Below are 26,670 nucleotides of genomic sequence, written 5' to 3'. Positions count from 1 at the left end.
TGAGCTCATTATTCCCACCTCCAATCCAAAAGGAGTTATTGAGCTGCAAAGAAACAGCACGGCTTAATGGCCACACTCTGCTACGCCCACAACTGTTTTTTAACTGATTTCCTTTGCCTGATGTTAACACATGAAAGGGTCAAAGATTATGCACGTAGACAGAACCCATACATTAAAAACTATATATGATGTCTTATGCCAGTTCTATCCAGTTCAGCCCTAACTCACTTAACTCTGAAAGGTGTATCACAGTTCTTCATGCTGACAAGTACCGCTGCTGGGAAACGGAGATGTGGCAGTTCTGTTGCCGTCAGAGTGCAGCAGTGATGATCACTTTAGAACAGGCAGAAAACCATCTACCCAGCCACGTGAAAAATGCCCAAAGTCCCAGTGCCTCTTAAAAGAGTGCCATCTTAAATGTTTCTGATTTCTTTACAGATACCCCGTAGTTCTGTCCCACATTTTATCTTTTCCCGGAAGTCATTTTTTGGATTAATAACTTTCGTCACCTACAGAGACTGGGAAATGAGGAGACACTTCCATTTCAAACTGCTGCCACATGTTTCTTTCCAATTTTACTTGAAAGTTGGTGTGTTCCTTTTCACACCTCAGAAAAGGCTAGGTGGCACTGGGGCAGAGCTGGGACATAGTCACTGAATCATTGGGTTTTTTTACTTAAACGTCATGGAAAACCTCCTGGGACCTCCTAATTGGAGCCTTTCTCTCTAGCTTGCAGGGACACTTCACTCCTCCCACTAGTAACCCCTTAGAGGATCTGAAGGTTTCTACTTGAGGCCTGGAGCCATCACTTGCGTTTCCCCACCAGACCTTTGAAGCTTCAACCCACCACCCAGTTTTAGAACAAAGCCACACATTCTGGGCCCTGTTGTGCCACTTCATATTTCTGAGTTCTAACATGTGTATGTTCTATTTTTTGTATAACCAATAAATACAAAACTGTGTAGCTTAAAACAAAAACATTTATTTATCTCAGAAGCTCATGATTTTGGTAGAACTTGGCAGAGAAAGTGTGTCTCCATTCCACATAACATCAAACAGGGGCTTGATTGGAGAATTCACTTCCAAGATGACTGCATGATCTGGGCAGGTTGAGAGCAATGGCTAAGCTGGGCAGAGCACAGCCAGCGCTGCAGGCTTGAGCAACAGTTCCTTCCCTTGCTGGACTCCCCACAGACTGGCTTCTAGGGCAGGATCTTAAGAGACTGAGGCAGAAGCCAAACCAACCTCTTATAACCTAGCACTGGAAATGACACAGGACCATTTTCAACTACAGTCATGGGCTCCCTGGATTCAAGAGAGACCAGAAACTGGCATTGCTATGCTAGAAATGGTAGGACCACACAGTAAGAGGAGTGTGTGAAATGGGGGGTTACTACTTCGCCTGTACAATATGAGCTACTGCATATGAGATGAACACTAGATGTCAACCTTTTACAATGTTTAATGTTAAAATAAATGTCAGTCTGCTGCATATTAGATGAACACCAGAGGAACTGCCAGCCTCTTACAAGGTTTAATGTTAAAACAAATGCCAGTTTGACATCTACAGTGGTAGATGTCGAAAGTTAGACACTAGGTCAGTTCTGGTGTATGATAAAAGTTCTATCATACGAGGCAAAATGAGAAGAGTACATCTAACATAAAGTTCTATAACAACATTTAGTTTATTCAGTTCATACTGTCACCACATAGCCCCCTACTTTTTGGAGTTAAAACATCTTTTGTTACATGACAGTGATAACAGGCAGCAGTTGTTATTTTAATAGTTATATTAATATCGTACCTTTACATTTTTTTTACATTTTTATGACCAATGAAACATAAAATCTAAAGAACTACCACCTAGAACTGATCATAACATTAAATTGCCTCCCTTTTGAATACTGTGGAGGCATTCCTGAACTGTTGGCTCATACTTTTAAAAAGTAACTAATCAATGCAAGATCAGAAAACACCATGCAGCTAATGAAATAACATCAAACTCACAGCATAAGAGCATCTAAATCTCCTACTGATCTACCTACAAGTCAGTGCAACAATAGGTAATAATTGACATCGCCTCTCACAAAACAGAAGGTACACATACACAGATATAAGACCCCGCATAAAAGGAGTCTCTGAAATAAGATCCATGAATCCCAGGGGAATCACCACGTCCATGACATTCAAGACCAAAGTTTAAGGAACACACAGTTGGGGAGAGGGCAGACAAAGAGCCACAGTGTTTGCTGTGTGTATGGCTTGTCTGTTGAAGGAGTAGGTATTCCAGTGGCACACTGACATTAGCAGGGCATAAGCTAAGGTTGGTAGCATTTCTATAATGGCAATCAAGCTCTATGAATGAATGAAGAGGGGATGAGTTCAAAGAGTACTAGGAAGTACTAAGCAGTGCTAGGTACTGGGAGTAAGGTAATACTAAGTGAGTCAATTCAACTTTTATCTACCAACTTACTATTTTACAATGTCTTTAGGGATGAGGAAGGCCACAACAAAAGGTCCTTTCATAAAGATCCATATTCATTCACATGGAGAGAGAAGCATGCAATTAATTACACAGGACACAGAAAGAGGTTTCGTTACAGACACAGAATGGGACTTCATTGCACAGGACACAGAATGAGACTTCATTGCACAGACACAGAATGAGGCTTTGTTACAGACACAGAATGAGGCTTCATTGCACAGGACACAGAATGAGGCTTTGTTACACAGGACACAGAATGAGGAGTGGTCATGGGATGAGGAAGAACCAGTGTCCCACCAAGAACCAGAATTGAATCCTGAGAGGTTCTGACAATGAGGGTCAAGAAGAAGAGAAGCTGGTGGGGAGTTAGAAAAGGAGATTTTAAGAAAGTTGGTATAAAGGTGCCAATTCAAGGGACTGTACAAATACTGTGTTAGCAAGTGTATCAAAGACTATAAAATGGCTGAGGACAAAGATTGTGAGGCAAAGAGGGAGAGAGAAGTTATTCTAATAGGTTGTTAAGAATGCTCTGTCTTACCTGGGAATAAAAATGAGTTTTCAGACTCCCTTCCTACTTATAAGGAGCAAAGGCCTAGAAAACATCATTGTATTCATGATCAAGGCTCAGAGAATGTGACAGAATAAAAATGAGAACAACCCCCAACCCTACAGACACCTAGGCTCTTTCTAGTGATCTCAGTGCTGATGTGCACCAAGTATCTTGAAAGATACCATTCTAAAAGGGCCGCACAGGTCTCTGCCTCCCGTAAGCGGTGAACACTCCGGTGTCACAGAGTAGGCCTAGTGTTCGTGTTTCTGCTGAAGGAAGCCAAATGGTAATTGCTTGTAGAAAGAAAACATGGAAATTTGGGGAAACATTTAAAATAAGATGGCCTCAATACTGTAACCAAGAGAACATCGCCTGACGAGTATGACTGAATGGCTCCCTTGTTTTTTTTACCCTCTAAAGTGAAAAATAGTTTGCATAGCAAGACAAAGAGGAGAAAGTGATAAAAAGATTCTCTCCCTTTTTAAATATATATATTATTATTTTTTATAAAAGCTTCCCCAGAAAGTCACAAAGTATTAGGAAGTTCAGGGTCCTGACTTGACTTGACTAGCAAAGTACTTTCTGAAGACCCTTTCCGTAACCATGACTTTAAAACACAGGCAATGTAAAAGAGACTGGTGTCTATTACAGTACATTACCAAACCCCCAAGAGGGGAAAAGAGACAGATTTGTGAGCTTTTCTCAGAAACTATATCCCACCTTTCCAGGTGAACTTTAATTCAGACGGCTAAAACCCCAAACAATTCTTAGTATTTGCTTTTTGAAAGAGAGGAAACAGTACTTTTCTTTTACAAATGGCTTAATGCGTCTTTTAAAAATGGAATTCCCTAGTCAAGTAGAAATTTATTGCTTCAGTTACACAGAAAACTATTAACTTCTGAAGGAACGCGGAAACTCTCAAAAGCGCTGTGCTTAGAGGACTCAGGAGGAGCGGTGCTTGGAGGACTCAGGAGGAGCAGTGTTTGGGGGAGCTGAGGCCCAGCCCCTGAGCCAGTCGTGAGTATTCTGGCCAGTCTAACACAAAGCCAGGTGACTGCATTTGTACCCAGACATTTCTGCAAAACCCCGGATCTATTTCTTGAATTTGGCAGGAACAGGTTTGTTCTTATGTAACACAGAAACGTAATGTAGCCTCCTACACCATGTGGCATCTGTAGAAGGTACATCCATGACGTCTCTGCTGACCATGGCTTAAATTACTGATCTGGCACTTTTCACTTGACCTGAAAGAAGCAGATTCTTAAATGACATTTAATTAGTTTGAGATATGAAACATGACATAGTTTTTCAAGCAACAGGCATAGAATACACCAGAACATCCTAGCCTGAATCAGCTAATTAATTAAACCCTGACACTGGGGTACGTAGGTTTCAATAGCCTCTGCCTTTCCTGTAGTGTGCAAAACAGAGAGGACACACTTCCCACATGCTTGCTATTCCTGGTACTTGCTGGACCACTGCCGAGAGGCACACTCATTAAGATGCTGATCCTCTAACCAGTAATTAGTCTAATCATGTTGCTTCTGGACTGTAGGACTTGATGTTGACTACGTTCCTCTCCCTCCAAACCATTTTCATGAAGAAAGACAGATTATTCTCCCACTTCTCTACTGCCTGAAAGGTTTGTTTCTTTGTGTGTTTGAGACAGGGTCTTGCTATGCAGCCCAGGCTAGCCTCAAACTCATGGTCCTCTTGCTCCAGCCTTTCAAGTTCTGGGATTATAGACACACAACACCAAACACCTTGTGTGTGTGTGTGTGTGTGTGTGTGTGTGTGTGTGTGTGTGTGTGTGTGTGTATGTGTGTTGGGGGGGTGTACAGGTGAACTCGAGTGTGCTAAGCACATGAATCCACATGCCTTTGGAAGTTAGAGGAGAGTCTCAAGTGTCCTGCTTCAGGACATGCCGCAGTATTTTCTGAGACAGAGTCTCTCATTGGTCTGTGACTTGCTGATATAGCAAGGCTGGCCTGCCGGTTAGCCCCAGAGATCTGCCTGTCCCCACCACAACAATGAAATTGCAAGCATATGACATCTCGTTCATCTATATTCGTGGCTTCTAGGGATCAAACTCAGATCCTCATGTTTGTGAGGCAAGCATTTTCCTGACTGAGCTCTCTCTAGACCTAAAAGCTCTGTAATGATGTCCCACTGCCCATAAAATAAAGCTTAAAGCTGTTGGACACTCTTTCAGTAGTTTTAATAAAATGGTCACAAACTGACTTTACAGCCCTGTTTCCTACCCTGCCTTGACAGGACAACCAGTGAGCAAAACAGGAGCCCTCCACTTCCCCTGTCCCTCATTTGGACCGTCCATCGGGAGCCTGTGCTTTCAATCTGAAACTATCAAGATCTACCCTGGTTTCATGGTGGCAATTCCTCCTGCCTCATGCTCTCTCGTTTTTCCTCTGAGCCTCTCTAAACTTAGTTTACCTTTTCCAGACTTTACTTACAATCTGCATGAGGAGTTGTTTAAGGTGGAGTACTCTAAAGACTGCCACTCACAAGGTACCTAGGGGGCTGCTTGCCACCTATCTAATCAACAGACATTAGTTACAAAAAGGACAAGGGCTGGCCTCCCATACTACCTATATTATCCTGATTGTCTCAACCTCTTAAAACACATGACCCCTCTTGAAAAACATAAAAAGCTTAGGTAATAAATAACATACGCCACACCAAATACAAAATAAGTAACTCTTATCACAGGATGAAATGCAAGCCAAAGCTATAAAACTCAGGAAAAACATGGGCTACATCTTGGTAACCTCCCGTTAGGCAATGTAGCTCCACGTCAACAATGACACTGAGCAGAGACAAAGTCAAGGAAATGAAGGCAGACTCATAGCCAGACAGTGCCACCTCAGGAACATTGATTAATAACCAAAAAAGGACTGGAAAGATGCCTGCAAAATCGTGGGTCCTATTACCTCCCAGGACCACACACATTACTCTAAGTGAACAGAGTATGGTTGGCTCAGTGCCTGGCAAAGCTCCTCATTAACTGAGCCATAACACGGACAGGTGCCACCCACTTCCCTCTTCTCTTCAGCTGCAGTTTGGATGAGCTCCTTCTTCTGTAGGGTGGGGATAATTCCAGTTAGAGCCCTTTGCTTGCTCGAGGAATACCCTAGCAGATAAGGGCAGTTAGACAACTTGTCCCTTTTATCTTGATTATTCTGTCCTATTGAAGTAGGTCTCTGGAGAAGTCTGGAAACTTCCACGGAGTCTCTTTGGGCATTTAAAACATTATCTCTCCAACGACTGATTTATACGGGAGCCTAACAAGATGAATCCCTTCTTTGTATTCCTGGCCCCAGCTCTCCTCTCTTTCAAACCCATCCTTCCCTCAACTCTCAGGGAACATAGAAATGAAGCCTGTTGTCATCAATGGATCATGAAAAGTCCAAGGTAACCTCAAACTCATGATCCTCCTGACTCGGCCTTCCCCGTGCTGAGACTGCAGGCACTTATCACCATGTCCAGCTCAGTGTCATATTTCTCATAGTAGACTTGTATCCAAAACATATAAAGAACTTCTGTAACGAGCTATGCAAAAGACCCTTCAAATTTAAAATTTGAAATAGTCAAAATAAGAAGCTCTCCAGAGTAATTAGACAAGTGACCCATAAACACAGGAAAAGATACTTATAATATAGGGATCAAGGAAATTCAAATCAGAGCATGATGTCACTTCACATCCACTGAGTGTGTCTAAGATGCTTTAAAGGCAACAATAAACATCAATAAAGTCATGAAGAAATTGGAATCTTCAGATGCCACTGATGAGAATGGAAACAGAAAACACCTTTAGCAGTTTCCCAGAAGGCTTGACAGAGAGTTACATACTACGAAGCAGTTCCTCTCCTGTTGACATCCCAAAGAAAAGAGGAAGCATACGGCAATATACACAACAGCTCATGGCAGCACTGTGTATGCTGGCTCAAGAGTAAAAACAAACGTGTACTCTGGCCGATGAATGGATTAAATTTGTATCCATACCATGGAAGGTTATTCATCTTTATTAAGTGTCAATTCATTAAAAAGAACTAAATAGGCATTGTGCCAAGGGATAGAACCCAATCGCAAAGGGCAATGTGTACGTTGTGATCCTATCTGTGAAGAGTTTAGAGCAGCCAGGTCCAAGCCGGGCATGAGAGCTCACATCTGTAATTCTGGCACTCGACAGGCTGAGGCAGGAGGATTACAGCAAATTCGAGGCTAGCCTGGTCTATATAACAAGTCCCAGTGCATGCAGGACTACATAGCAAGACCCTGACTCAAACAAACAAGCCAACCAACCCATGAGGATAGAAAATAAAGTAATGACTGCCTGGGCTTGGGAGAGGGGGCAGAAAGTGCCTGTTGATAAGTGTAGGGTGTCTTTGTGAGGGAGCAAAGTGACCTAAAATTAGAAATGATGATGATTTCATAACTTGGTGATATGCTGAAACACACTGGTTGGAGCCTTTAAGGGGTGAATTTCATGAAAACAGTATGAAACAGATAAGGCTGCCATTTTTAAATCTTAGGTATACCTGCCCCTGAGATTCTGATGTGTGCATTTCTGACCTCGGGATATTATTTCCACAGTTGTTTTCCCCAACCAAAACCAGAAGTATAATACTGAAAACCCTTCCCTGACTCTGCCATCCTGTCTCCCAGAAGAATGTCCTTTCCTGGGTGACAATCTCTGATCAAAAATCAGTGGCATGAGGGGTTGGGGATTTAGCTCAGTGGTAGAGCGCTTGCCTAGGAAGCGCAAGGCCCTCGGTTCGGTCCCCAGCTCCGAAAAAAAGAACCAAAAAAAAAAAAAAATCAGTGGCATGAAAACCAGGTGGTATGTGCAATGCAGGTATTCAGAGGACACAGGCAACTAGAGCCACGTTTGCAAAACGCAGTATCAGAAAGACCTCAACGGCGTGCATAGGGAGATCGGCAGCTAAGAGGACTGGATGTGCTTACACGGGCCCTGGGATCGGTTCCTGGCACACATGATGCCTCACAACCATCCGTAATTCCAGTTCTGAGGAATCTGACACAGGTGTCAGGCATGCATGACAGTGAACACACATGCATGCAGGAAAAACGCTCATAAAATAAAATAAACAGATCTTTAAAAAAATAGGTTACAAACATATACTTTCGCAACTGATAATGTAATGTCAAGACCAGGATCAGGCATGTCTTATGAAAGGAATACAGCTATAACTAGGGAGGTGAAGATAGTAAAAACCATAGTGTATCAGAAAAAAACAACAACAACACTGAGCTTAACAATTCTATTTCCTGACATTCAGACATAGAACTTACGTGGTGTAGACATTTTTGCTATGATTGGGGAAACAATGTCTTCCAGTTGTTGTTTCTGCACAAAAAGCTCACTGATGGAGGCCTCCGGGTGGCTTTCCAACCACTCATTTTTCATGCGGCATGCGTTGAGGATGGCATTCTGGGGACAGAAACTGTGAATTTACTTCCACTCACTGATTGAAAAATAAGGCTATAGAATCTCTAGGGTCAGAAGGAGAGCTTAGTGGCTGAAAATGCTTTCATCAAAGATGACAACCTGCATTTGATACCCAGAGTCCACACAGTGTAAGGGAGAAGAGATTCAGCCAAGCTGTCCTCTGACCTCAACATATGTGAACGCCAAGGCATCCACACATGCGCACATACGTGCACATACATGCACAGTCACACACACGCATTGTTTTTACAAACTGGAGTGTTTCTAAGGCTACGTGCTATCTGGCAGAAACTCACCCAATACAGTAACCCTTAGGTGTATTTAGCTCTTGAGAACCTGGAATCTGGCTAAAGTGACTGAAGAACTAAATTTGAAATTATACCTCATTTTAGATAAGTAAATTTGAAATAGCAGATGGCTTCTGGCTTCTGAACCATCTAACAGTGGTAGAAGGAGAGGTCATACAACTCACCATTGAGACTCGAGAAGCCTTAAACCAGTGTATTTTTTTCTCCCTGATTCTCTGCTTTTATTGAGCCCCCCTGATGAGAGAAGTGTTTGCAAAAGTTGAAAAAGAATAGGGAGAGAATAGGTCTGGGGAGATGGCTCAGCAGTTAAGAGCACGTGTAGTTCTTGCAGAGAACCTGGGTTCGGTTCCTGGCATACACATGGCAGTTCCAACCATCTGTAACTTCAGCGCCAGGAGATCCTGTGCCCTTTTCTGGCATCTACAGGTACTGCACACACATGGTACACACACACACATGCGTGCTGACAAACACTCACGCACAGAATAAAAACGAGTAAAAATTTAGAAAAATGGTGGATTGTATGAGCTACAGGAGACTCACTAAGTTATTTACTTCCTCTAAATGGTGTCTGAAGGAGAAAGATCAAAAAAAAAAAAAATCTCCATCTGATCACACACTGGCAGCACATTCCTGATGTCTGTTTAAAGATAGTTTTCCTGAGTTCAAACCCCAGCAACCATACGGTGGTTCAAAACCATCTGTAATGGGATCTGATGCCCTCTTCTGGTGTGTCCGAACACAGCTAAAGTGTACTTATATATAATAAATAAATCTTTAAAAATCAAAAAGATAGTTCTCACATGTGCCTTATACATACAGACAGAATGTGTCAACCAAAAACTTTTTCAAGTAAAAAAGAAAAAGCTGTTTGGTAAGGTTGATAATAACGAACACAGATTAACAACCTGCTGATTGTTCTTCCGTAGTGCTGAAGAGTAAGCCGTAGATACAGATATATGAGGAAAAAAAGACTCAGACATGTCCACAAGATACCAGGGGAGGGAAAAAGCAAGTTAATAATAATAGTAACCAATACAGTAGGATCCCACTTTTATAGTAGAAATATCTCCCTGACAAACCTGTATCTGTAAGTAAAGGGGGAAAGATGAAATCTCAAAACTGTTATTAGAATTCCAGGGGTAATAAGACCAAAAGTGAAAGGAGTGTTAAGTTTGTTCTAGATGTTTTTATTGTCTTCTAATTAATGGGGTGTGCCTATGACATTTTTTATTGATATTTGAAGGTTTTTCTAGTATTAGTTAACAAAGCACCATTCTTTCATGGGAAGAACCTGTAAATTGCAGGTCAACAGCCCTAGTACCTGCTCTAATTGAACGTGTTGTGTTTTCTTTCATAAGAAATTTTGTAAAGTTGTTTATAGGTACTAATTTAATGTGTGCCTTAGTGAGATTTGCTGGTACCCTTTAAGGAGCAGCTAACTGTATTTCATCAAATAATATCAAATAAATTCTCAGGGATTCCACATGGCACACAGAAAACAATTCAAAGTCAATGCACATATCTAATACCTGGAACATATTTAGTTTTTAAACACAGGGTCATATTACACCGCCCTGGCTGGCCTGGTTCTCAGAGTGTGACCAGACTTGCCTAGAACTAAAGGTAATCCTCCTGCCTGCGCTTTCCAAATGCTGGAACACAGATGTACGCCACTATGACCAGCTTAATGGGCACAATTTTTTTTTTGGTTCTTTTTTTCAGAGCTGGGGACCGAACCCAGGGCCTTGCGCTTCCTAGGTAAGCGCTCTACCACTGAGCTAAATCCCCAGCCCCAATGGGCACAATTTTAATGTATATCCAATCAATTTTTTTAACTTTACAAATTTTTTAACTTTTTTTTTACTTTTCATTATGGAAGATTTGTACATGTAATATACACACATGCATATATACTATAGTGTGCATATTTATATAGTATATACAAGTGCATACATACTAACATATATCATGTGTGTTTTAAGGTGTGAAGCAAACTATAGAATTGAATATCAGAAGAGCATAGTACTCCAACAGAATAGAAAGCTTTTCTCTTTGTAGTTTTACTATTAAAACAGGTATCTAACGATATGCTTTAGGAGAGCTGGCTTTATAAAAATCTTTGCAGGCTTGGGCTTTGTTTTTCCAAATTTTCACTCAGCACAACATTTCTGAATTTCATCTATGTGGTCAGGTGTGATATTTTGAACATCGACATCATTTATTTACTCTATCATTTCATCTCTTATCAGAAGCTTACTCAAGAAAGGAGGGGAAGGAGAGGACGGAGAAAGGAGAACCATCTACCTCTAAAACATCAGGACAGGAAATAATCACAACACAGTACCTTATCTTCCTTGAAGAGTTTCCCTGGTGTCTTTTCTGGGTCAGTAATGATGAGAGAGGATTTTGTAATAAATTTTTTCAGAATCAGCCTTGCATCTGAAAAGACAGGACAAAAAAACAAGAAATAAGGACAACAACAGAGGGCAAGTCAACTTGCTAGCCCATCCCACAGCCAAAACTCAAGGAGACTTGTGTAGAAAGTTCACTGTCAGTGTCGGAGGAACTCAGAAAAACAGCACTCAGGTGTAGTTCCGAGTTCCGATTCTTCCCTCCAGTATCCAGGCACCACTCCACACTGGCCTGGAATGGGGGGAGGGGCGCCTGTCTGCAGGATCCCAATCCAACTGAGAGTGTGGGAGGTTGGGGAGGGGAGCCTTCTTCAAGGATTGTAGTGTTACTTTTCTCTTAAACATCACTCAGTTTAAACAGCTCCCTTCGACAGTCTTCGGTGAAACAGCTTGTGCACATACACATTATTCAGGGTGGACAAGGGCTAAGTACAAACCTTGGAGAGTGGGAAGGAGTTTTAGGGTGAACGTAACTCATTGGCTGGGGCTTAACATACTGGGAATGCCTCATTTGCATGAAGAGGCATTCCTGCAGGCCCAGGGACTTGCTGAGCAGATTCTGAATGGGAAAAGAGGAAGTTAAACCTGTAGGTTTGCCAAGGACTATGTGACCTTCCCCAGGTGGCGGATGTTGGGGTCAGACTCCCCAGATAAGGTCAGGCCAAGAAGAGGAAAGCCTGCTGGTAAAGGGAGTCCTCCATTTTGTGCTGAGCTCAGAGACACTGTCTGGATATGGTAGACTGTGACCTTAAATAGCAAGGTTTCCCAACACTCGGGGATATCACTTCAGCACACCCAGTGTGTTCCTAGAATTATGATAGGACTTTTGAAGAACCAAAGAAATACAAAACATGACACCAGGTCCCGTGAACAACATCTGCCAAAATGTTCCCTCTGGAGAAAACAGTAACAACAGAGAAATATTTCCAGTGGGCAGATTGTCGATTGCTTTTCTTTTCTTGAGCTTTCAAACACATATGTGTGCGCGGGCTCACACACACACACACACACACACACACACACACACACACACACACACACCACACCTCCAAGATGTGTTTAAAAAGTACACTTTGCTGAGAGAAATCAGTCCCAAATCACATTAGACGTGATAAAGCACTTTCCCCTCAATGTATCCCTTTCCTTTCCCATTTCACTACAGACAGCAAGAAAAAGACCAGCTAGGCCTTCAACACTTGGCTTGGAAATGTTACCCAAGTATCCAAGTTCTCTTCCTGAGCCTCCTTTTCACATGATGGCAGGGTTCAAAACAGCCAATCTTCTCCTGCCCTACTGCGAGACGCCACTACCTTTGAGGGCTTGTTTAATTTTTTTTTGTTTTTGTTTTTGTTTTTTTCATGGGGTTTCATTTTTATTTATTTATTTTTTTGACTGCATACTGCAAACACTCAACCGCAAAACAGCAAATAGCTCATTTCAAGAATCCTAGGGTGATTAGCCGGGTACACCTTTTCATCCCAGTGCATTTTTTAGTGATGTCACTGAACATCCCCCTGAGTCACTATGGCTGACGATGTAACAATGGCTGGCACTGTGTACTTTGCTGCGTGTAGGATTGACTAACAGGACTATCTGAAAGGCTTTGACGGGAGCACCACCTTAGTGCTTGAGGCATCTTTTGCTCTGTCTGACCAATTTTTTACCGCAAGATTTTCTTCTCAGTTAAGACAAAAAAAAAAAAGATGTCTAATCAAAGACTATCTATGCTTTCTCCCCTTCTGTTCTTCTGCTTCGTCAGAGAGAGTTCCTGCATTTGTGACGGAACAACTTGGACAAAGGTCGGATGGGAGATTTTTCCAGAGGAAGTGCACTACCTGAAAGTTAAGGTTCCCCCATCCCGCTGCCTGCCTTTCCCTCTGGACAAACTCTGCTGCAACTTTGCTAACATGGACCTATTACAGAGTTCCTTACACCTCACTTATATCTTAGTACAAGCTCTCTTCTTAATCCTGTTTGTTCTATCTGTGCATTACCTATGGATGAAATGGACGAGACACCAAAAAAAGGTGAATTTGTGATGCAAATAGGATTTATAGAATCTCAAAGAGCGCACAGCCCAAGGTTATCCAGACCTTTGATCCATCTCCTCCACCTTCCCTGCCCCCACTTACCCCACCACCATCAGCTAGCAGCGACATGCCCATGGTCAAGAGTTCTACAGATGAATGTTTAATCAGAAGGTCTTAAAACCGCCTCCTCCAACCTCTACTTCAAGTTACAAAACACAACAAAACAGTAAGATGCGGTAGGTAGGATTATAGGAGTGAGGGAAGTCGTGTGCTCTTAGCCTTCCCATAAAATGATCTGAAACAAGGGGTCTCTTGGAGAATCTGTGAGCCTATGAAAGATCACTACAAAGGTTAGCATGAGTTTCCCAGGCAGACTGTAAACTGATTTTAAATGTTAGGATTTAGTGGGAAACAGGTCACTTAATTCCCAATTTTGCCAATAGACGGTGCTATAATTTGAGACAATTAAGAATTCTGCTAAGCACATAAATACACACACTTCCTTGCTCATCAGCATGACCTAGCTATATAAATGTTTTCTTGTTTTTAAAATATGTACTTATTATACAGTGATGCTGCTTAATAAGGGAAATGTTTTTTCTGGTTTATTTGGTTCTGGGAATCAAATCCAGGGCCTCCTACTTACTAGGCAAGTTTTCTACAACTCACTGAGCTATATCCCCAATCCCTAACCACAGTCTTAAGGGCTCATTTTATGCTCCAAGTACTGCCGAGCTTTATTTATTCAGGTTAACCTGCCAGGAACCACACACTTAAAGAAAATTAACTCTCCCTTTCCCCGAAGTTGTCAAGTGCAAAACTATTCATTTAGGGGTAAGGGTTTATGACCCCTACCCACTCCATTCTAGCATGAAACTGACTTGACCTTGAACAGATCGTGTGTGCTGTTAATTCACGAGTGCAGAATTTCTGTCCTGATCAGAAGATACTGGTTTTTTTTGCTCTGGTCCCCTCTGACATCTGGCTCTTCAGACTCCCTGCCCCACCTTCCATGATGCCTGAGGGGAGGCGACAATGATATAGATGTCTCATTTACATCTGTGCATGCCCAGAGTCTCTGCACTTTGACTAGTTGCAAGTTTCTGCATGAACCACCATCACCTGCACAGAGACTTCTCTGATAAGGTCAGAGAGTTGAACTAATCTTAGTACAGAGAGACAACTTTAGAGGGCAGTTTGACATTATGCCCATTTAGCAAAATAACATTAGTAAGTTTACCAATGAGACGTATGAGCTCCCCAACCAAGAGTTCTTGGCCAGATCTGCAGTATCAAGCAAGTGTTCCTCTTGTGGAGCAGGTCTTAAATCCAATCAGAAGGCAGCTGGTTGCCCTTGTGATGATATTCGTGCCATGGTTGAACCCATGGACACATTTTACCATGCTAGTCATTCCTGCAGTTCACAGAGTTCACAGTTCAGTAGGACCAGGGGAGGCACTGTCTAATACTGTGAGAGCTAGCCAGCAGGGAGGACGTCATCTGTCCATACTGATTCAATTTCTCCACGTCCTGCAGGAAAACATGTTGTTGACACCCTAACTGCTCCTGGCAAAATGCTCTCTAACCTCAGAAAATGTTGACCAATGTTTGCCCGGGATGACAGGGAGTCAGTCTAGTCTTGTGTTGTACATAAGGAAGAGTATCTCTTCTGCACTTGGGCCTTCTATAGTAACCTTCTCTATTTGCATAAATATGTGATGCATACATCTTAGTGCTGTTTAAATTTGCTTATCCAGAATGTGGGTTCAGTGGTTTGTTTTGCTTTTGCAGCTGAAAAAGCAAGCCTCTTTAGAGAAGCATGCTAACGACCGAGACCTGAGCCCCTCCATCTATGACATTGAACAAATACTCTGCAGACTGCTGGCCACCACGTCAATGATGACCAAGTTCCTGAAGCAGGTGTCTCACCATTCTTCTGTTAAGAAAGTTAAGCAACAACGTAAATTAAGGAGGAAGAAGAGTAAAGGAGGAGAGGAGCAAAAGAATATCACTAACCCTAAGCACATGCAAATGTAGCTTGGCGGAGAGTACGAAAGAATCTATTGCAAGGACTATCTGAGGAGACAAAGGTTTCTTTGGGGGCTTGCTTCTTTTCTTTCTTTTTTTTTTTTTCTTGCCACAATCATTACTGAAAATTTTTCACACAAGTCTGGGTTTCCGTTCGACTGAAAAAGAATCCACACTTACAAACGTGGCTCCCAGAATAAACTGAAAACACCTTAACTGGCACTTCAGGGTATAATCTGGTGGTAATTATAGCAACAGCATTTTTTTTCCAGCCTGACCACATGACAGGTAGTTGCTATGTGCTTTGCACTGTATCATTTAGCCCTCACAAGTCTCAAGAGGAAGGAGCTATTATTAGCTCCGCTTATCAGAAAGGAAACTAGGGTACAAAGATGTGTACCCTGCTCATGCTTATGTAGTATTCAAACACAGACATCCTCCAGAGAACCTGCTTATCCCTTCCTTGTGGAAGCTACGGCAAGGGCTCTAGTAAGAGGGTCTTGTCCCTGTCCCCTAGCATGTTCCTTTCATTCTCAGATTTAATGTTTTGCTTATGCTCTTTGCTCTACCACTGTGTATTCAAATCCTGTTCATTTTGTAAGGCCCAGTTGAACCCCAATAAGCTTTCTTCAGGTTCTCTAACTACCCCAGGGCATGAACTGCCTTTCCTGCTAATTATTACCTTCCCTCTTTCTCTTAATACTCACATATTTTTTTTTTTTTTTGGTTCTTTTTTTCCGGAGCTGGGGACCGAACCCAGGGCCTTGCACTTCCTAGGCAAGCGCTCTACCACTGAGCTAAATCCCCAACCCCTACTCACATCTTTCTGATACTGTTGCCAACTGATTTCTAGATGATTGCTTCACCTAAAAAGAAACTCCACAGGGAAGAAACAACCATTGCTGTATGCCATGCCTACAGCAGTATTAACATGCTTAGTAGTGGGCACTCCATAAAAACCTGCTGAGCATGGCAATGCAGACAGCCATATAAAATGGTTTCATTTTAAATTCTATAAGCACACAGCAAGTCACACAGTTACATATTCCTAAAGTCTCTTCAGGCTATATAACACAGACCTGAGGAATGAGAACAAAATGTAAACAAAATTCAAGGCAGCACAAAAAAAAATTTGGATTCTGTTGAGATAGAATATTTATAAAAGACATGGAAACTTTGAAGTGTACATCTCAAATGAACTTTCATAAGTAAAATACCCATGTAACCAGCAGGCAAATTGAGAGGAAAATGACAGGTCTCAGAAGTCCTGCCGTGCTACGGGGTAGTTATGATTTGGGCTACTGATACTATAGGTTAACTTTTCCTAGGAAAATATTTTTAATTTTCAACAGCAAATTTCCTTTCTGGGGGTCAAATATGTTACTGAAATATGCTGGTATATATATATGGAATAGTGTACTTTGGGTCTTTCAAAAAACAACCTTGAACATATATTGTATGTATGGAAAGTTTGTTGCTTAAATTGTCAGAAATTGGTAAATCAACAAGATACAAACAGAGAGAGAGAGAGAGAGAGAGAGAGAGGCAGAGGCAGAGGCGCAGAGAGGCAGAGAGAGGCAGAGAGGCAGAGAGAGGCAGAGAGGCAGAGAGAGGCAGAGAGAGGCAGAGGCAGAGGCAGAGTTAAGAGCAATGCTTTGCGGTCAATAGTAAAGTAAAAGAGGAAAGAAATGAAGGCAGTCTTTATACACTATTGACAACAGAAAGCACATCACCTAGCTGGAAGGTGGAAATATCATTCATAGCACTCCATGGCCTCAATCATCTTCATACCATCTGTGCTCCTTACCTGCCCGGTCCAGAAAATGAACACATTCGGCCTGAGAATAGCGAGCAGCAACGTCTCGAGCTTTCTCTCCCCGGAAGTTCAAAGCCTCTATATCAACATCCAGTTCCACCAGGGCCTTCAAAGTTTCCAGGCGGCCCCAGGCTGCAGCGCAGTGTAAGAGTGTGTACCCTGACAGAGAGTAAAGACAGCTGGGTCAAACAGACTTGGGGTGACTTGACAGCAGTTTTAAAACGCACTGGAAACTTTGATGCTCAGTCTTTCCCAAGGCTAGTAATGTGTGTTCCAATACTCTGACAAGATACTGAGCAGTAACGGTGAGGAACAGCTCCTAGGCAGCCATGTGACCTCAGGAATAAACCGTTCCCTGGCATGCTGTCTGGTGTACAGTGTTGCTAAGCTATGATGAGCAGGCTAGCTGTGTTAAATGCATGCTTCTGTTTACAGTACTTTATAATGGGTCCATCGGGTCATCACTTTATCATAAGTCAAGGTACATCTGTGTGTTAGTCCAGACTATTTTATGTAGCAGATCATAAACACAATCAAGTACTGAATGATAGCTAAGAGACAGGCACTCAGTGTTCTACCTAGTAACCTCGTTGAATTTACAAACCCTATAGCATCAGAATTATTATAATCCTCATCTTACAGACAAGGAAACTAAAACTCAGAGATGTTAAGAAACTTGGCTCAAGGAACGCAGCCAGTAATGACGAACACAAGATACCAACACGGGCAGCCTGACTCCTGAGCCCCTCCTCATCTGCTAAGAATGACGGCCACCTGCACTTCGGAACAGTCAGCCTATGATTTTAAGGAATTTTCATCAAACTCTTAGTACCCTACCTTTATTGTTAACACAATCATCAAAATCATTATAGCCGTGTATGCTTTGGTTTGGAAATTTCTTTTGAATTAAAGCTTAAGTATGACTTAACACATTAGAAAGTCATTTCTTAGACTTCCTGAGGTGCAACTGTAGAGGCGGAAACACGGGATCCATTGTCAAGAGTTTTTCAGAGTTTTATAAAAGTCAAAGATCAGAGATAAATTGTTTGGAGAGGCCTCAGTTAAACGGGAGAGCCAGGACTGAAGGCACAGTTCCATGGCATTTCTCTTGCTTAACATGTACAAAGTCCTGGGTTCAAGAAAGCAATTAGAAATGATCTAGAATGGGGTTCCAACACCAAAGATGTGGCAGTTCTTATCAGAAGACCTTAGGAGTGGGGCTCATGGTGTGCCTTTCACAAGTCCCATGCCTTGCCCAATGCACAACCAGGAAGTCCCTCACATTAGGAAACATGCATATGGGGGGGGGGGTGACCTGGTGGCCCTCATCTGACTCATACCCAGTGTCCACCTGGCCCACACTTGTCTTAAGAACCCAACCTTGTTTTCTCAATGCTTCCAGGAAAATCCTGGCTTTAGGTGACCTCTGGTTTGTCGGCTAGAAGCTGCAGATTCAAGATACTTATACATAGGGGCTGGGGATTTAGCTCAGTGGTAGAGCGCTTGCCTAGGAAGCGCAAGGCCCTGGGTTCAGTCCCCAGCTCCAAAAAAAAAAGAACCAAAAAAAAAAAAAAAGATACTTATACATTAATGGGGACATGACTTAACCTCTAGATACTGGCTGAGGGAAAGTGTGAGTCAGTCCTGTGTTCCCAGGTCACTCAAAGGAGGAATAAAATGTGGCAACTAAGGGCAGATACAGGAAAATAGATTATAACTTTAAATTTGGGGCAAATGGTGAAGAAAGTAGGATGAGGTGGTATGGCCATTCCTTCTGCCTTCCGTCTCTGCCATGCTTGGAGAACTTCCAGCAGTGTATGTTAGGCCAGAGTATCCAGAGGTTCACCACCTCCGTGGTGCATCGCAGCCACTATGAGGAGGGTCCGGGGAAGAATTTGCTGTTTTCAGTGGAAAACAAGTAGCGGTTACTGGCTATGATGACCGTGTACTTTGGATCTGGAATTGCTGCTCCTTTCTTTATAGTAAGGCACCAGCTACTTAAAAAATAAAGATATTTAATTCATCCCATTAACAGAATGAAGAAAGTTTAAGAGATATGATCTGAAAATTGGATTAAACTCTTGAACTCTTACACTAGAAAAAATTATAAATAAACTAATGATATAAATTTAAAAAAAAATTTGTGGCAAATTCCCAAATGGCCCAAAAAAACAGCGAGAAAACACATGCACTCATGCTCTCTCTCTCTCTCTCTCTCTCTCTCTCTCTCTCTCTCTCTCTCTCTCTCTCACACACACACAAACACACACACACACACACACTGCTGGCAGAAGAGATGCTGCTAAAGTATTATCACTGACCACAAGCCTGGGCCATTTGGATGTGGTGTAGATCTGGTATCAAAGGTGACTGCGCCATGCTTTTGGTAGGAAAAATTTCAAGAGATGCTGAGTCGATATAAATTGTAATGATTCACTACATATACCCCTAAGAATTATGGGTACTTATGACTCCCTCAAACATCCAGAGAGACAAAGAGAAGTGAGCAAGCACTGCCCTGCTGAAACTATTCTGTATCAGGACTCTGTGCCCTTCACTTCATTACTGCAATAGTCCCAGGAGGAAGGCATTAGCCTCACTACAGTCTATAATAGAGAGGGAAGGTCTGGAGTCCATTCCTTTCCCAAGGTCACACTGGTGGTTTGTAGCCAAAGTAAGATTAAAACCTGGATATGTTTCTATAAAGAGTTTGTGAAGAAAAGAAACACCTATGGGCTAATTTCTGACTGAGCTAGGAAAAAGGAAGACACAATTCATCTCTACTTGTCCTAGAAATCTTTTAGCTCCTTACCCACCACAGTGCCACAGCCCTGGGCCTACCTGAGACCAATTTGTAACCATTATGACCAGAAGGGATAATGAAATGTTAATAAAGAATCCAAAGTGATCTGGTCTATATCATGAGTTTCGGGACAGCCAGAGCTACACAGATCTTGTCTCTAAATAAATAAATAATAAATAAATATAGTTTCAGAAATAAAATCTTGACTGAAAGCCTCTCAGTAATTTTAAAACCTATAATTTTTGATAGACAGCCTTTTAAGAGATTTATTATATTCCTATCTCCCTAAGAATTTACATCATAAATTTTTTTCTTTTTCTTTTTTTCAGAGCTGGGGATCGAACCCAGGGCCTTGCGCTTGCTAGGCAAGTGCTCTACTGCTGAGCTAAATCCCCAACCCCATAAATTTCTTTTAAATGACCTTTCTACATTTATTAACATGCTCACATTTCGCTTAAAAAAATTTTTTTGAGACAAATTCTCATGTAGTCTAGGCTGGCCCAAACCCCTTAAGTAGCTTAGCCAATGACCTTGAACTTCTGATTCCCCTGCCTTTTCCTCCTTTGTAATCATAGGCATGTAGCACCATGTCTGCAGCTCTGGGGCTCAAACCCAGGGCCTTGTACAGGTTTTACCAACTGAGCTACATCCCAATCCATGCTTGCTTAATCTCTTAATATAGGGAATTACACTAGTCTTTTCTAACATTATAACCACCTATCAGTCATGGTATAAACACAGCTGACAGATAAGTTTGGCCTTGATGAAAATGAGTTTAACTTTTAATTTAAAAATTAAAATGTTTTTGAAATGGTTGTTTAAAGTATAAAACAGGCACATCAAAGCCACCCAATCATAAAGACAGTGAGGAACAGCTGTAGGTGGTCACAAGTAATATCGAAAAGATGAAATACCTCTGGCAGTTTTCTCATTCAGATTCACCCCATACTTTGCCAAAGCTCTAATTACATCACTTTTGCCAGCCATGCAAGCTGCATACAGCAGATTTCTCCCAACAATGTCTTCTTCCAAAAGCAGCTGCACAGCATTCTCATGGTGAGGATTTTCAGGATCCTCAAAAATCTTCTGTAAACCTTCTACGTCCCCGGTGAGAGTCGGCTGCAGGAGGGGGTTCTCGGTGCCTGTTTCATCTGCTTCTTGGGATTCTTCATAGTCATGCCGTGAGGAAAATAGTGACTTTTCTGAACTCTCTGATTCTAGAGCTTCTTCTGGCTCCATTAACTCCAAAAATACCTAGCCAAAAAAAAAAAAAAAGTAATTCAAACATATTAGTGGTTATAGTGGTTATTTATTTACTTGTTTGCTGGCAGCCTGCCCTGGGCTGCGTCCTCTCTGGAAGGTATTATAATGGACAGAGCATGGGAGGTGGGGGGACTTGGGTTCCACCACCCCCCCCACCCCCCCACCCCCGAGTCAAAGGTTGCTTAGTATTAATAGTATTTACTCTCTTTGATTCTTAGTTTTACTGAGGCCAGATGCCAATGGCTTCAGAGGAATTATCAACTTTTGCTTAATGGAGGAGAGGGTAAGTAAAGAATTTATTGTTAATGCTCCCTTTTCTGGCCAGGCAGCCAAAAGCCTTTCACTGGCTGGGCTGGTTAACTCTTTGCGAACCAGAGAGGAAGGAAAGGAAAAGAATTAAGATCCTTTACACAGGCGAATTTGCACAGACACATATACATTCCAGGCCAAACCATCTGTCTCAATTCCACAAATATTCATGCATGCTTACACACACACACACACACACACACACACACACACACACACACAACTACATATAAACAGACATATACATATATAAATTTGGATGAACAGATGGATGGATGAGGCAGGCAGAGCCCCCCTATAAGCCATCACACACACCATACCATATCACCACATCTTTATTTCTTTCCTCTGGCCTTTTTATATCTTTTTAGACAGAAGTTCTTTAAAATTACCTCATAGATAAGATGTTACAAAAAACAGGAGTTACAAATGAGTGTTGATATTAAATTTAAAGCAATGTTTCATTCTATAAGCTCATTATAAGTTCAGAGCAACAGTTTCACATTTCCTTGTCTTATCATAGTGCACACCTGTGACTTTATCCTTGGACCTGAATGTTTTTCCTTGAACAGAAATTTGTTCCAAGCCTATATCTCTTCTAGTGCAATTATGAAAGCTCATTGTATTTCTTACTATGCAGCCTTTACTTACTATTACGAGGAGGGAGCACGTTCTATTCTTGATTCTAACTATATTGGACCTTTCTGGTAAAAAGACTAAAACCATTTCCTAAAATTTTCTTCCAAAGATTATTTGAATCAAATCAGGAATTATTTTATTAATTTAATAATGACAGGAAAGGTACATCAGCTGCCAGAAGCAATCCTGAGGTGAAGTCTCTTGCCTCATCGAGCTCACCCATTGCAACCATGCAAAATGGTGGACCACCTCTAGGAGGGCCACCTGGTGGCCTGACAGAGTCTATCCTAGATGACTCCTGACACTTGTTTATTTTTTGAGTGGGGAGTCTCACTATGTAGTTCTGGCTGGTCTGACTTGCTGTATAAGCCAGCTGGCTTTGAACTCATCAAGATTCCTACTTCTGCCTCTGACCTCACTGAGATCACCTGCCTCTGCTTCCCAAGTGCTGAGATTAAAGGTGTATGCAAGCATACTGGGCTACTTAATTATCTTCAGTCCGAACACTGACAATATGAATGAAATAAAAATATGTACTTGAAAACAATTATAGTTATAAAATAATCTACTTTACCCTTTCAATCAATAAAATCTACAGTGAGTAAACACATGGCCTCAGTATATGATAAAATACTAAATATTAATATGAATAGTATACTCAGTAGGGACAGACAAGAGATCAAAGAGAATTAAATTCATTAGGAAAGAAATCAAAAGAGAGTTTATCTACTAAAATGACTCTTGTTGGGGAACATTAAGAAGTATAGTTAGACCATTGAGGTAAATTATAAAAACTTTAAAAATTAGGCACTAGATTTTTAAACAGAATTCATTCAATTTATTCACTTATTGTTTATTAAAGGATTATTACTGTGTTATTTAAATGTTTATATAAATTACAAACACTTATTTTTTTTGTTTTTGTTTTGAGAATGAATCTTGCTAGGTAGCCCTGGCTGGCCTGAAACTTGCTGTGTAGACCAGACTGGCTTTGAATTTGCAGTGATTCTCCTGCCTCCACACTGGTGCTGGGATTACAGGTATGAGATACTGTATCTAGCTTAAAACCAACAAGTTTATCTTCTGCCCTCAACAATATACTCCATAGGAGAAAATATGAGATAAAATATATGTAATAAAAAGTGACATGTGGTGAGGACTTTAATATAAAATATTCTATGGGATTTCAGAAAGGAAAAGTTAATTACAGTCATCTACAGAAGTCTTACCAGTGCTCACGCTGATGGAATACATGTCAAATAAGGAATGACTCAGGGAAAAGCACCATACACACCAAATGTTATAACATCACTATGTACTCACAGCAGCAAAAGCCTTAAGGGGAAGCCATGCTTGGGGACAGAAGAGACGACTCAGAAATCTGGAATGCTCCCTGTGACTGCGGAGGTCCCAGGTTTGGTTCCCAGCACCCACACGGCAGGTCACAACTACCTATAATTAATTCCAGTTCCCAGATTCCAAAACATTCTCCTGGCTGCCTTAGGCTCCTCCATGCACCTGGTATATATAAACGTATGCAGGCTCATATGCACACATATAAATAAAACAACTAATTTTAAAAGAAAAGTATAGATGGCAGTTGAATGGACTGAATTAGGGCAATATACCAATCACAAGATGCTTCTGCCCTGGCTCACAACTCCCCACCTTGCCTCCAGATGCCCACGCCTTTGTTAATCCCGTCACCATCAGCATGGGCTCCACTTAGTGACTTGCTTCTAATGAAGAGTCACAGCAGCTAGAATGGTATGCTAATGGTATGATGCTTCCATGATTGGACCTCAATAGACTGTGGCTTACCTTTTCGTCCTGGCTCTCCTCACACAGTGGAGAGAGCCACCTTTCGAGAAAAGTGAAGGCCGGGCTGGAGAGATGGCTCAGTGGTTAAGAGCACCGACTGCTCTTCCAGAGGTCCTGAGTTCAATTCCCAGCAACCACATGGTGGCTCACAACCATCTGTAATGGGATCTGGTGCCCTCTTCTGGTGCGTCTGAAGACAGCAACAGTGTACTTATAATAAATAAATAAATAAATAAATAAATAAATAAATAAATAAATAAATAAATGTATGTTAAAAACAAAGTTAAAATGACTTTCTAAGCATGCAAATAGATTCAGTTACACTCAGTGGTGGTTTGAATAAGAATGTCCCCCACAGGCTTCCCGATTAGTATCTAAATACTTTGTGGTGCTGTTTGGGAAGGATCAAGAAGTGTGGCCTTATTGGAGGAGGTGGGTCACTGAGGCTTTGAGGTTTCAAAAACCCATGCCACTCCCAGTTAGCTGCTTCATGTTTACCTCTCAAAATGTGAGATCTTGGCTCCTGCGCCAGTGTCATGCCTGTCTGCCTGCCTGCCTGTCTGCCTGCCTGCCTGCCTGCCGCCAGTGCTCCCTGCCATGTTAGCCCATGGACACTGAAATTGTAAGCTCCAAGTAAGTTCTTTCCTCTAGTAGCTGCCTTGGTCATGGTGACTTAGCATAGTAATAGAAAAGTAACTAAGAAACACTTTTTAAGACAGGCTTGGTAGATCACACCTGTAATCCCTGGGCTTGAGAGGGTGGGCATGAGGATTGCAAACTCAAGGTTGATCTGGGTTAGACGACAAGACTTCACTTTTGCAAATGTGGTATTTGCAAACAGATAAAGACCCACAGGTCATAGAATTGAGACAAGACAAATTATGTTCTCTTTGCCCATATACATGGGAAGCACAAGTTTCACAGACGGTACAGGCGGAGAGAGGAGAAAGGAGCCTGGACCTCTGAAGGCAGGATGCTACTGCCTTCCTCTTTATTATTATGTCTCAAAAACAAGAAGGAAGGAGAGGATAGGGAGGAAGTAAAGGAAGAGGAGAAATAAGAGGAGGGAGAAGAGGAAGAGGAGGAGGGAGGGGGCGTGGAAGGAAAGAGAAGCAAAGCCAGATTGTTCACAAGACTCAGGATATTTACCAAAAGGTGCTGGACAATAAGTAATAAGCCAGGAACTGGATGATTTCAATGTAGTTGATTCATCAAGCATTCGACAAATCAGAGAGGAAGGGGAAAAAAGAATGGCTGACTGTACCAGTACTGCAGAAGTTCGGACTAAGAGAGCACGGGCTGTAATTACTCACTCACGGAAGACAGTGCCTACTAAGTTTCTTCCAATACAAGGTTCCCTCCAATCATGGTGCTTATGGATATGGGCAAGAAACAAAGAGAAGAAATTTTAGATTGCCATGGGTAACAAAATTGAAGAACAAGGAAATAACAGGAAAGAGGAGGGGGGAAAACTTAAAATGGGAGGGATAGGGAGAGGATGCTGACACAGGATGGCAGAGGCTAAGGCTAATGAAGGCCTCAGGAGGGCAGTGCATTCCAAATGGCACACTGTAGGCTTGTGGGGCCTATCACATGACTACTCCCTCTAGTCGGCGAGTGATCGCGGGCGTCACACAAATAAATGGTTGTGTCTGTGGCAAAAATATTTATAAAATGGATAGCTGATTAAGCAATCCCAGGTCACAGCTTTCCGAGCCTACTCTCAAGGCCACAAAACAAATTACGTTTTCTATGCCCACATACATAACAATATGAAACATAAGCTCCACGGGCTGCAGGAGAATCGAGGGGTGGGAGGAGCTGGACCGACGAAGGCGGAATGTCAGTGATTTAAAGCTCTTTATTTAATTTTCTGAAGTGAGGATATAACCTGCTCTGACTTACTAAATGGTTCCGGGAGGTCCAGAAACTTCCCGACTACACAACGGGAACATCGAGAGGCTGCAAAATACCAAAAATAGACAATTCCAACAGGCCAGGTTGCCAACCCACAGTCTAACCAGCAAGCGCAGAGAAACAGGATGCAAGGGCTATAGCTGAGCTTATACAGAGGAAGGGCAGCGAGAGCAAACTGGGAGTCCAAGGTCCCAGAAGGGCTTTCCTAGCGGGGTGATACTTGAGTAACAGGGTAGAAGGAGGCTTAATGGTGATGATATCCGAATCCTTTAAACAAAGAGCAACGGACGCAGATGAAGCTTCCCGAAGTTGTAGTGGAGTTGACCCCAAAGGCTTTTACCCAGTTGAAGTCTTTCTTTAAAGAGGGGAAAAAAGATAATGGGGATTTTTAAGTCCCAGATCCTCTAAGCATCCAGGATTCGATGAAGAGCGAAGGCCTGGGGACCCTCACATGGAGTGCTAGCTTTTCTGTGCTAACCCGGTCACGTGGAAAGAACACGTTCCCTGAGGCAATTCCCTGAGGGGCTTGAGAGTTCTCCCTTCCGCTGAGATCGCCCTCGACCTTCGGCCTGCCCTTTTGCTGCGGCGGGAGGATCAAAGCCGGGATAGGATGCACAAAGCCCACCGGACACACGAAAGCTGAGGATACCTTGGATGAAGCCCACCACAGCAGCCCTAGCCGCCAGCACCGTAGAGATGATGCGGGTCTATTCACCCGCGATCGCCCACCCAGGACCTCGGCTCCAGGACTCCTACTCACCTCACCCAGGGCCCAGGCTTCCGCGGTTACCATGGCGAC

At 42.2% G+C, this 26,670-nt stretch overlaps 2 protein-coding genes and 1 pseudogene across 10 annotated transcripts; 2 read left to right on the top strand and 1 right to left on the bottom strand.

Moving 5' to 3' along the window:
* Window positions 1–962: 962 nt before the first annotated feature.
* On the bottom strand, window positions 963–26,670 carry Ankrd45 (ankyrin repeat domain 45). 9 transcript variants are annotated; one of them, XM_087580234.1, is made up of 8 exons: window positions 26,632–26,659; window positions 25,860–25,916; window positions 23,955–24,144; window positions 20,837–21,176; window positions 17,111–17,278; window positions 11,179–11,273; window positions 8,367–8,505; window positions 963–4,279 (listed from the first exon to the last, which is right to left on the bottom strand). In XM_087580234.1, the coding sequence occupies exons 4-8, from the start codon at window positions 21,159–21,161 to the stop codon at window positions 4,248–4,250; spliced, it is 759 nt and encodes a 252-aa protein (XP_087436360.1). In that variant the 5' UTR covers window positions 21,162–21,176; window positions 23,955–24,144; window positions 25,860–25,916; window positions 26,632–26,659; the 3' UTR covers window positions 963–4,247. The 9 variants fall into 9 exon arrangements, with proteins under 9 accessions (XP_087436360.1, XP_087436355.1, XP_087436358.1 ...); XM_087580229.1 differs by lacking the exon at window positions 25,860–25,916 and having other exon boundaries at window positions 963–4,295; window positions 23,955–24,164; window positions 26,521–26,659; XM_087580232.1 differs by lacking the exon at window positions 25,860–25,916 and having other exon boundaries at window positions 23,955–24,164; window positions 26,521–26,659.
* On the top strand, window positions 12,832–15,522 carry Tex50 (testis expressed 50). The gene is made up of 2 exons (NM_001398799.1): window positions 12,832–13,272; window positions 15,067–15,522. Exons 1-2 carry the CDS (start codon window positions 12,949–12,951, stop codon window positions 15,310–15,312), a joined length of 570 nt encoding a protein of 189 aa, NP_001385728.1. The 5' UTR covers window positions 12,832–12,948; the 3' UTR covers window positions 15,313–15,522.
* On the top strand, window positions 18,910–19,242 carry Cox7c-ps1 (Cytochrome c oxidase subunit 7C, pseudogene 1; annotated as a pseudogene).

The sequence above is a fragment of the Rattus norvegicus genome, chromosome 13 (assembly GCF_021556685.1).
Source record: "Rattus norvegicus strain SHRSP/BbbUtx chromosome 13, alternate assembly SHRSP_T2T, whole genome shotgun sequence".
NCBI lineage: Eukaryota > Metazoa > Chordata > Mammalia > Rodentia > Muridae > Rattus > Rattus norvegicus.
Note: the sequence above shows the minus strand (reverse complement) of the source record. Positions and strands in the feature narration are given on the sequence as shown.